At 42.6% G+C, this 12,616-nt stretch overlaps 1 protein-coding gene across 1 annotated transcript in view; it reads left to right on the forward strand.

The window, feature by feature from the left end:
* The window catches only part of nrxn3a (neurexin 3a), a 288,371-nt gene that overhangs the window by 220,695 nt on the left and 55,060 nt on the right, over positions 1-12,616 (forward strand). Inside the window, exon 14 of the mRNA XM_062522061.1 lies at positions 1,246-1,427. Within this exon, the coding sequence (XP_062378045.1) occupies positions 1,246-1,427 (182 nt within the window). The remainder of the gene's footprint in view (positions 1-1,245; positions 1,428-12,616) is intronic.

Consider the following 12,616-nt stretch of genomic DNA (forward strand, 5'->3'; position numbering starts at 1 on the left):
CACTGTGTCTGTGTGTATTTGCAAAGCATGATAATAATTAAGGGCACAAAAAGTAACTCTTACTGGCCGAGTGGATGAGAAGCAATAGGTGTGTGTGCTCAGGCAGTGAACTCCCTTTAGCCCGATATGAGTACCGCACACCAGCTGTTCCTCCCAGAGGGTTCTCAAATGAAGGTGGCTTTGTGAACAGCTGTGTGCCAGCAGGTGCTTCAAAGACTCACGCACTCCAGGGATGGTCCCCGCAGGCCTCCGTAGTCGTCGTCTACAGTCGTGGATGTGTAATGTAGCACTCCTACGCGGAGATGGAGTCTGCTGGGAGCCCCGCTAGGTGATCTTTTACGCCCAGAGAGAGGCAGCAGTTAATTTCTCTACCCCCCCTCCAGGGCTTTCAGTCACAGACCCCCTGGACATGCTCTACTGTGACAGATCCAGCCCGGCTGCTGAGGGAGACACAGTGGTACTGGCTTGATGTCGCTCGGCATAATGCATGACAAATGGAGAAGTCATCTGTGGCCATCACCCGACATATTCTCCCGGCTCACGGCGTGTTCAAGTAGAGCAGGGCACAGTATTTCTCGAGGAGCCCTCCTGAGCGAACCCCCCCGGGGGGATGAACGGCTTCTCCGGATCAGCTACGGACATTATTCATGCAGAGCCCTCGCCAGCAATAGACCCGCCGACCCTGTGTGGACAAGGAGAGAGGAGAGAGAGAGAGATGGTGGCAATATCAAAATCATTCTCAAAGGGTCATTCTGAAAGACTCTGGCCTAGACGTGTGAAGCGCCAGAGAGCATGTTAATAGAGTTTCATCAGCCATGTGGCCTTTTGGTGTTGTCATTAGAGTGGTTTAATGTGTGACAGGTAGACTCGGGGGGGAGGGCCACTATTAGACTTCCTAAAAAACCTGTTCATTTCTCACTAAATCTGTGCCCGAACGGGCAAATTGGCCAAATTGTGTACACTGTGGAAACTTTGGATTTTTATGTTTTTTCATTAACCTGACTGGTTGTGGGCTTTTTAATTCATTTGAATTGTATATTAATGTCAAAGCAAAGGTCGCAAACGTGACATTTTGAAAATGTTTGTATGTAAACCGCACAACTTTCTGACTTAAAACTTCACACTTCGACAGTTAACATTCAACAGTAACATTAACATTATTACGAAACCCAATTACAAAAACCTGAGAGTTTGAACTTGAGTTGACCTGACGTCTTTTTTTTCCTCTTGTGTGTGTGTTTACAGCCGGGACCACGTATATCTTCGGCAGAGGAGGAGGCCAGATCATGTTCAGCTGGCCGCACAACGAGAGACCCAGCACGCGCACGGACCGACTGACCGTTGGCTTCAGCACGTCGCTCAAAGACGGCATCCTGGTGCGCATCGACAGCGCCGAGGGCCTGGGGGATTACATCATGCTCCACATCGTGAGTGCAAACATCATTTGTTTACTAGCATCAAGTCCTTTTTTTATTTCTACATCATACGCTACTCACAAAAAGGCAGGGATATTCGGCTTTCGGGTTGAATTTCAGGATGAACCTAGCCTGGCTAGCGCCTACCACTTTTCAAATGAGACGTGGTCTGGCAACCGGACGTTCATTTTCTCGTATTTGAAAAAATGCCCAGATCCGTTCATTGGGCGCCATCGATGTCTATCAAATGCATCCACCTGTTCTGTGATTGGTCCCCTATCTCAGACAAAAATGAGGGCGGTAGTTTCCAGACTGCCTTGGCAGCATGAATGAAATCGCGTGCAAGGCAGCATGGGAACACCCAGGCTAGCTTTCGGGTGGAATTTCAGGATTAACCTAAAATGCACTATAACCTTAATTTGTGTAACTTAATTGTGACCTTTTCTAAACTTTTGAATGTGCATGTCCAACAGTTCAATGTTTCAGTACTTTCACCCAAAAGCCAGATATCCCTATCTTTTTTGTGAGTAGTGTATAGAATTATGAAAATTGGAATGGATATTACAAACAGGAATTCCAAACAGAAGGTAATTATCCATTTATAACATGTATGTATCCATACGGTAATGACAATATTAATATAATAAGAATAAGAATAGTCCCATAATCATTGACAAAAGTAATTTACTGTATGTCCATTCTACTTTTCCTAGCTCTGTTGTATCCAATTCAGGGGTAAAATATATCTGAATAAGGGTGGGGGTGCTTGTTTGCAACCCAGGATTACATGAAGAGACTCTGTCCAAAGAATTTCATTTTTTTGCAATCAAAGTAATAGGTGCAGTTGATAGACATTGAGGGAAGTCGATCTGATTAAGTGTTGATGAAGTTTCGCTCAGAGTGGTGGAAACACAAAGACGTCTGATGCAAATGAGACATGTTTGCTGCTGTGTTGCCATGCGGCGCACTTAGATCATTGCACCCGTTTGAATGGAAGCACACTAGATATCCCGTATTATGGCGCGCTACGCTAGCCTGCAGGTTAGTCCCAGCGTGCATCACCACCAACATGCCAGCACGTGTACAAGTGTCAACAAAAATGCAAATGGTGCTTAACATTCACAGCACTGCACTGCCTCAGCACTGAGAAGAACAGAGCTTTCATAGTGTGTACACTGCTCAGAGGCAAGTTTATAAGTGTATGTGTGTGTGTGTGTGTGTGTGTGCGTATGCGCGCTTGCATCTCTGTGTGTGTGTGTGTGTGTGTGTGTGTGAGAGAGAGAGTGTCCATTGTGTTTGTCTGTGTGTGTGTGTAAGAGAGAGTGTTCATTGTATGTGTGTGTGTATGTATGTGTGTGTGTAAGAGAGAGAGTGTGCATTGTGGATGTGGATGTGTTTGTGTGTGTGTGTGTGTGTGTGTGTGTGTGTGTGTGTGTGTGTGTGTGTGTGTGTGTGTGTGCGTGTGTGTGTGTGTGCGTGCGTGCGTGCGTGCGTGCGTGCGTGCGTGCGTGTGTGTGCGTGAGCGTCTGTGAGTATATGTGTGTGCGCTAGCGCGAGTGTGATTGTATTTCCTCTGCTGTGCCGTGCCTTATTAATAATTGACCTGCGTGCTCTGAAGTGGCTCCCCCAGTGCTCAGGGAGCATTACACACGCTGATTTCTCAGAGGTCCTCTCCATCCTCCCCTTCAAGTAAAGGTGTCACAATCAATAAGAGCTAAACTTCCCAATGAAAATGCATCTTTATTATCATCCAGGCAGGCGAGTAGCAAAGTAGCGACTGTGCTCACCGATAGCTTAACGGGGTGGCTTTTCTGTGTTGCTTTCTGAAGAGAGTAGTTTTAGCATAGATTATTACTTCAGAGAACCTAGGGCTGTAGTTTAGTATTGTGTTAGTGATCGTTGGTAAGTTCCCTTAGGAGAGCAAACATTGAAATGAGACCTGACCTGTTTCTGTCGTAACCCTAAAATCCTAAGGATAAATAAGGAGCAATATCAATAGATTGAGAAGAAACAAAGATTATATTTTCATATCTTAATCTGATGATCTTGAACATCAATTGGATTCGGGCAAGTGAAGGTCTATTTTTGCAGCTGTGAACACAATGAATACAGGTATACATTTACATACATAAAAGTATACATTATTTCCATTTTTTGTTCAAAGTCACACGAAAGAGCCAGCGTCTGGGTAGCAATGCTGCAGCTCCACTTAGACGTGACTAAAGCCGCTGATTACATGAGTGCATGCTTTGGGAGGACATCTTAGGTATCTTTTGAGACATCTTGTACATGGTTTTTGCAGCAGGACCACATTAATGAATCATGACGGATCAAGTCTGGGAGCACATTTCTGTATTAATATATTCAGAAATGCAACGGATGTTGCCAGCAAGAGTTCTGCTCATCTTTATCTTTTTTTCCTGTAATCTCTCAAATTTTATGCTGAATGCATAAATAATTGGTTCTGACCTAATTGAAAAATCAAAGAACGGATTTTTTTTGTCTTTCAGAATAAAAAGTACTTTTTTTCTCATCCGTCTAATTTCTTCCAACATTAAACCCCTTTAATGGTCTGCTCAACCATTGGGTAGAGCATGCGCTATGTTAATAAATCTCCATTATAACACCTTTTTAAACTTTACACACGTGTATTGATCCATCTGTGGCAATTGTTTGAGACGTTTGAGATGCTGTATGGTGTTCATGATGGAGGAAGTGCAAAAGAAAGAGTATCCTTTTTTTCTTAGCATGATCGTGAAAGGGTTAAGTAGTGATTTTTGATAGGTGACTGTGTATGGCCATGAAGGCAATGACTCAGTTGATTAGGTTTGCTCATAAAAGAATGACCTTGTGTTTTAACAGGCGAGAGAGAGAGAGAGAGAGAAAGAGAGAGAGGTGGAAGACAGGATGAGAGAGGAAGTGTGAGAAGGGCAAAGGTAGTGACAGAGAGAAAGGAGTGAGAGAACAAATTATAGGGAGAGAAAAAATGGAGAAAGAAAGATGCAGACAGCTAGAACGAGCGAGCGAGCAAGAGAGAGAGAGAGAGAGAGTTTGTGTTGAGGGCAGAGGAGATGGGAAAACAGGAAGAGCTCGGGAAAGAGAAAGACAGACAAAGAGAGTGAAAGAGTGAGAGAGTAATGGCACAGGGCAGGGGAGCCCTCTGCGGTCCTCTCCGCTGTTTTCCATCTGTCCACTGGTTTTATGGGGCCTCTCAGCACGCGTCCACTGGGACCTCTGGGATATCAGAGTGGGCAGAGAGGCCAAGGCCACCTGGTCACCGTCCCCCCCCCCCCCAAAAAAAAAAGCCCCCTCCACCCTCCCATTGCCCCTTGTCCAGCTTGTGACTTTACTGCCATTGACTGGGAATTGCCCACCAAGTGGCAGCTGTGTCTGGGTCAGACTCGTGCCAGGGCGGGGCCAGACCCCGGGCGGCGTGTGGACCGGATGCGGGCCGGATACAGGCCACACGTCAGCCTGAGGGGAACCGGATGCTCTCTGGAGCCGTGGCTCCTACAGCCAGCGATTGGATGGAATCTGGAGCACCAATCTGGGCTGATGAGAATAGCGTAGAGGCAGTGTGTTACGTGTGAAACGATGTGCCAATTTCCCACATCCCCCATTTAGATCCTTCATTTGTGCAGGCAGATGCCTGTGGTGACTGTGATAGAGCATGTTTACCAAAAGGGAACAGGGATGGACAATCGGGTTGTTTTTGTGGCGATGGAAAGGAATGAACTCCAAATCAAGGCACGGCTTCAGCTCAAATGTCTTAATTTCACTCTAATGTCCTAGCTGGACAGGTAGAAATGATTGTGTGTGCAGGGAGATGTAGATTTAGCTGAGTGTCTCCTGTGAATATGGTTTACCTGAGTGTTTTTTCCTGTGAATTTAAGATGGGCAATCCCCACTATCTCCTACAGAAATATTAAATGAATGAACACAGTGTACTTATGTGAAGGCGTATTGTTGCTTGAGATGTCCCCGGGGACAGGCTTAGTAGTACTGTATTTACTCATATTCACGGCCACGCTTACTGTTAAATGATCAAAATGATCATCAAAACAAATCAACAAGAACTTTTTGATGATTTTGGTTGTTTTTTTCTGTGAGTAGTGTGCAGTGATATTCAGGGAACGTCTTTTTGTGTACAGGACTACTGCAGGTCCATGAGGTTAATGATGTTTCAGGCTCGTACTGTACCTCCCTATTCCTGTTTGTCCTTTGGTATATTAGTCGCACTGAAAGCCCTCAAGTCATGCGTTCTATTTTTAGATCTGTTTTTAGAACTCACAATAAGTGTATTTGAAAACATCAACAATAGTGTAAGCACTTTTTGTTTCTTTTTGAAATCTTGATTAATTCTGCTTGAGTATCACTTGAACAAAGCATAAATTATGGCCTTAAAGCTACACTGAAAATGCAAATGTAAATTTCTACGTACAGTTAGAATAACAGAAACAATGTTTTCTAAATGAATTTCAGAATCAGGCATCTGTAACTTAGTAATAAGATGAAATATAGAGTCTTTTCGGACATTGTAGCAGGACGATTATTTATTTAACTGTTCTCAGACCAGCACACACACACACTTGGGACCGCTACAGGTCCTTTTACTCTTAAGATCTCTTGACAGGCGGCCATTTGTTAAGGCCGAAAGGGTGACGACCGAGCAGATTGTTCCCACCCTCCCCCGGGCCTTTGATGGGAGAGGGGTCACGGTCGTCCCCTCGAGCCGGGCCAGAGCGTGCCATTTCGGCGGGTAAACGACATCCACTCTCTGACCTTTCTGACGGGAAGGTGCGCCGCACCCAGTGGAGTCGTCGTGTAGGACGAGAACCCAGACCAAAGTAAAATGTCAGACGCCGTGCCCTTCACAGAGGCCACCTGCAAAATGGCAGCCTGTGACCAGGAGCTAACTGACCAAACACACCGAGACTGCTCACCAGGAAATGCGTTTTGCATGTTGTAGTTCTTTTTTGTTTTTTTGACTGACAAATGTAATGAGTTGAGATCAGTATGGAAGACAGATGTCATAAACGAGTGAGTATGTGTTTGGGAGTGTGTTCACCTCTTAGTGTATGTGTGTGTGCGTGCGTGCATTTGTGAGCGTGTATGTGTGTGCGTGCATGTGTGTGTGTATGCGCGTGTGTGTGTGTGACTGTGTGTGCGTACGTGTGTGTGTGTGTGTGTGTGTGTGTGTGTGTGTGTGTGTGTGTGTGTGTGTGTGCGCGCGCTTGTGTGTGTGTCTGTACCCAGCCTGCCATCTGCTTGTGGAGTGTCTTGCCAGGGCCCCTGCACTGGTAGCAGGGGAGCGAGCTGACGGAGAGGCAGCGTCCGCTGTGGCTGAGATGAAGACTAATGACACAGCTCAGCACTTTTTATGGGCGCACTTCTCCACACACACTCACTTCCAGCACACTAATTGGGAAAAGTTTCAAGCAACAAAGACAGTTAAACATTTTTAATCACTTCCTCCTTCGCCTTTCTTTTAGCCTTTTTCTCTGTTTCGCTCTTCATCTCTTCCCCTCTTCATCCTCTCACTCCTTCTCTCTCGCTCTCTCTCTTCCTCATCCTCTCTCTCTCTCTCTCTCTCTCGTTCTCTCTCTCTCTCTGTCCCGGCATAAGTCTCCTGCACAGTTGTGCATATGCTCGCGCCTGCTCCCCGATCATTAGCTACAAATGTCTTTATTCCTACCGCTGCACAGCATGTGCTTGGGCGTAATTGGAGTACAAAACTAGCGGCAGCCACAGATTGGCTCTCGTACGCACAGTGCACAGGAGTTTCCCTCGCACACGGGGCGGTCGGAACATTTCAATTTAAAATAAAACACTCGTTTAAGTGCTCTCTCTTCTCTCAGGGAAGCACAAGTAATGTTCTCAGTTTCCTTCTATGGAGAGTGGTAATCATTTCCATCAAATTGAGTTAGCACATTATTGTAATAACTGTATATTTATTAGTGTTATGAGCATTGAGGTTAATAGCAGTATAATAACAGATAATGGTTGGTACAATATTTAGTATTTAGTAGATTCATCCATGGCACTTATCAGTGTGTAAATTATTAGAAATAATCTCAATTTACTACAATATTCGGTTTTTAAAATATACTAATTTATGTGACATGGCTTTGAAAGCATATTTTTGAATTATATTATTTTCCTACCTTTTGTTTGGCATCAATAAAGAATGCATCAATAATGCATCATTTTATAAGCATGTGAAATATGAATTATAACACACTGAGTTACATTTTGCAAAAAATCATGAGATCATTCTGATGTTACAGCAATACTAACATAATTATAATACTGAATGCCATCAGAATTAAACATAATCTAATTGATCAGGGGCTCATTTAAAATATTAAAATAACAAAATATTGACACAATAATGAGATTGAACATTTGATGCATTATGAACATTATGAACATCAACATGTGTGTGTGTGTGTGTGTGTGTGTGTGTGTGTGTGTGTGTGTGTGTGTGTATGTGTGCGTGCATGCGTATGTGTGTGTGTGTGTATATGTGTGCGTACGTGTGTGTGTGTGTGTGTGCATGTGTGCGTGTGTTCACTCAGGCATATGTCAGGGTGAGGGGAAGTGATGACATCTGAGTCTGGTCATGTGACCTGTGCTGGAGTCATTAGCGCTGCGCTCTGCACATATTGACCACAGGGCCGCGAGGATGAATGACCCTCACGTGGGGAGTCTCCTCCACCCAAACGTGTTGACTGAAATCCTATAAGAGCGAATGATCTAAGTGTACAGCAAATCGATGGGCCTGATCTCTTTTAATCAGCCGGCCTGCATAACGACACGTCGGCACGGTGATTTCCTGCCCCTGTACACCCGACCGACGCACACCTGCCCGCCCCGCTCTCTCTCTCTCTCTCTCTCTCTCTCTCTCTCTCTCTCTCTCTCTCTCTCTCTCTCTCTCTCTCTCTCTCTCTCTCTCTCTCTCTCTCTCTCTCTCTCCACTCTCTCTCTCTCTCCGCTCTCGTCTCTCGAGTCGGCCCCGGCGACAGGAAAACTCCACTGACACTTTGATTTACTCGGCGAGCGCTCGGACGGGAAATAGCTTCCTCAATTACCCCCTGCTTGTTTCACTTACGGGCTCGGGGGCCGGAGGAATCACCGCCATAGCAATGCTCTTATAGACAATCCCGTCCGCTGGTACCGAGTCCAACCCACAGACAGTCACCCCCACTTTACACCATCGCGTATGACAGCTTGGATCTACTCAGTTTAATACTTATTGGCTTATTTTTTCTCCTCAAGAGATAATTAGTGATAATTAAATGGTAATCAACACTGCACAGATTCTTCCAAAATCATGTTATCTATCGTTATACCCCAAATAGCAGATTTGAATCGATTCACCATTCTCTTCTAGACTCCATAAAAATATTGTCAGACCCACTTTAAAATACTGGACTTTAAATATTGTGTGGTTATTTTAGGACTTAATCTCTTCATTCACATCTTGGATTTGAGCAGTTATGTAAAACAAAGACAAAGAAAAGGCGGAAAAAGCAATTAACCTATTTATCACTTTAGTATTTGTTGGCGTCCCTCAGCGGTAGCATTAAAAAGCACTCAAGTCAATGGCAGAGGAGGAAATAAGCTCACTGATAGCTGCAAACTCCTTCAAAGCCTCTGTACATATGGAAGCTGTTCTAATTCAGTGCTCTTAAAACATAATAATAGTTGGTTTGTTTTGCAGCGTCTGAGTTTGTATTGAATTCCCGAACTTGGCGCAGCTGGATAGGTGGAGTGTACATGAGACTGAATGCTGCACAAAAGCACAGTGTTATTATAAGCAATACGTATAGTTAAAGAGGCTTCAAGTGGTGTAATTGCCTTGAATGAGACTGCAGCATAAAATAGTGATTTATACTTTAGGTCTAGTTTTCGTACTAGTACTATAAATGTCAAGACATATTGTAAGTTTAGTTGATCATTGCATTTAAAGCAGCCAGGCTTTGGAATTGATTTTAACCCTCATGTTGTCCTCAAATCTTACCAACGTTCGTTGTCCTTGGGGTCAATTTGACCCCAGCTAAAAAAACTCTCAAAAAATGATACAAATGATTTTTTTTACCCAATTTTTTTTGTGGTAGGTACTTAACAAGAGTGTAATAACCACCATCAAAAGCCATACAAAACAATCCCACCCCCCCACACCCCTTTATGAACCCTGGAACCCTGACTGGCAATATGGCCAATCCAGTGTCAACAGCCCAAAGGCTGACTTTTTGGACTTTTTCAGACCTGCCAAAATAACTTATATGTAATATGTACTTGTATATGCAATAATGATAATAACTACATGTTCTCATACTATTACAATAATAATATCCATAATTTGTCAAATATTCATTTTCATCATGTTTCATAAAAATGGGGTCAAATTGACCCCAATACCACCAACGTAACTATTTTTTTTACAGGACATTGGAAACATATTTTTGTGCAAATTTCATGTTTACTCTGTTGTACCCTTCAAATGAGGAAAAGTCATGAAACTTGAAGCAAAACAAAAAAAGTGAACCATATATTTTATGATGTTAAACACTGCTTGGGGTCAAATTGACCCCAAGGACAACATAAGGGTTAAACTAGATGCACCGCATAGCGGTACACAATATGACCGCCGCTCAGTTCTGCACATTCTCTCCAAAACGAATTACGCTTGTCAACTTTCCTGTATCTCCGATTTGTGCAATATACTGTATATATCTCCTACTCTTGCAGCTCATGTGAGTGTGTGCATGTGTGAGTTTGCTTGTATAAAGATGTGTGTGTGTCTGTCTGTGTGTGTGTGAATGTGCATGTGTGCGCGTGTGTGTGTGGAATCCGTGGAAGTGTGTTTATCTGTGCGTGTGAATCTGTTGATATGTGTGTGTGTGAACTTAGTTACTTTTTACACTGAGCCCCCTGCCGGCTCAACATAAAAATGGAAATCGGTTTTGCCAATAGCCTACTCACTATATTGGAATTTAACAGTTACGCCATTTTGACAGTAACGTCAACAATATATAGAAGACATCACAACCTGCAAAAAGTAATTTCAGGGAGGTATCTAAAAATACTTTAACCTACTGAGATACTGAAATACAGATGAATAGCCTCTGTTTGTTCAATAATGTCTAGTCAGTATACCAAATAAGAGAGGCCTATAGATAGAAACTGTGGTAATAAAATATGAAGATTTTGGTAGTTTGGGCTTTTCGTGTATCCTTTTATTGTAGCCATTTAGCCATCTACTTTAGGCCTGAATTATATGCCAATGAAATTACACTTGTTAAACTCACCTCAATAAATATTTTGCAATCATTTAATCCACCATGGGCAATGCTAAAATTACTGTTACAAACCAGCGGCAGAGTTGGCGGTCCAACGCGGGTACCCACCAGTGGCCCGCTGGAGTTTTGCTCATCAGTTCTCTGGCGCTCCACCGGCGGCTCAGAAGTGGCTCCAGATAAAGGGCCACCCTTTTGCCGCTTACTACCCACCAGCTTCTAATTGGCCTTATTTATGGCCATAATAATGAAAATGATGTACTAAAATAGCAATAATACATTATAACACTTTCCATTTGCCCTCAATCAGAACAATTTACAATTATTTACAGGGCTTACCAAAGTTACCAAATTTACTAAGGTGAAGACAGTGCCTGCTGATGAGAAACCTATAAATGTATTCTGTAATTTAATAATCCAATATAAAAACATTTATCCTCAGCAACTATCACACAGACTCACCACACATAGTATTAGGTTCAATACATTTTGTTTATTTATTTATTTTACATGCTTTTGTTTATTTATTTTACATGCTCATTTACATGCTTTATTTATTGTACATGCTTAAACAATTTATTAAAATTATTTTTAATAATGATATTATGCAACACACTCTTCAGATGTAAGGACTTAAAAGCCACCTTTCCTGCTGCACCAGTCTAATTAATTTGGAGCGCCAGGGACCTCCTCAAAGCCCGGCCCAGCATCCTCTTAAACAGCATCTTTGGTGGTGTTTCCTCCCAAAATAGCAAAATTGAGCTGAATTTACTACCTTTTCACTACCATCAACATGTGTTCTACTACAAAAGCAAAAGGTGAAGAGTAATGTAATGCAATACCTTTCCAAAACACAATAACATATTTAAGAACAACAGGATTTAACAATGAACAAAGCTACTGGCATTTGAACAGGGGTGTGTAGGCTGTCAATTATGGAGGATCGATTGTGCCAATAGTCAATAGGCACTGTATTTACCGGCATGGCTGGAGTTGATGAAGCTTGCTGGGTGGTGGTGCTGGCAAAGGTGTAGTGGTCTGACTGGCAAACTCTGTTGAACAGATTGGTTTAGTGAGATGATTACTGCAATGGTATGACACCTGGCACATGCTAACTAGCGCCTAAAGTACAAACACTTCTAAAGGATATTTCCACTTAATTTTCAGACAAACCAAGCAAGGGACCACATGTACAGACTCTAAAAATATTAACCATGATATCATTTTTTTATTTAAATGACTTGAAAGAGATCGTCAGGTATAAATGCACCATACAGTAGTGGCCAGTTAATTCATTCAGATGCTGTTACATGCTAACTAGCGCCTAGAGTACAAACACTTCTAAAGGATATTTCTACTTAATTCTCAGACAAACCAGGCTAGGGACCATATGTACAGACTCTATAAATACTAACCATGATGTCAGTTTTTTATTCAAATAACTTGAAAGAGATCGTCAGGTATAAATGCACCATGCTAGTGGCCAGTTCATTCATTCACATGTTGTTACATGCTAACTGGTGCCTAGAGTACAAACACTACTAAAGGATATTTCCACTTAATTTTCAGACAAACCAAGCTAGGGAGCACATGTACAGACTCTATAAATACTAACCATGAGGTCCGGTTTTTATTTAAATTACTTGAAAGAGATCGTCAGGTATAAATGCACCATGCCAGTTCATTAATTCAGATGCTGTTACAGTACATGCTAACTAGCGCCTAAAGTAAACACTTCTAAAGGATATTTCCACTTAATTTTCGGGCAAACCAAGCTAGGGACCACATGTACAGACTCTATAAATACATTTTGGAAACAGGTGTTCGCTTTAAATACAGTTTTTAAAATGAAAATAGTAGAGATATAGAGAAGAGATGTTTTACTTACCTAGTCCTAAG

Source organism: Sardina pilchardus, chromosome 20, assembly GCF_963854185.1.
Source record: "Sardina pilchardus chromosome 20, fSarPil1.1, whole genome shotgun sequence".
Lineage (NCBI taxonomy): Eukaryota > Metazoa > Chordata > Actinopteri > Clupeiformes > Clupeidae > Sardina > Sardina pilchardus.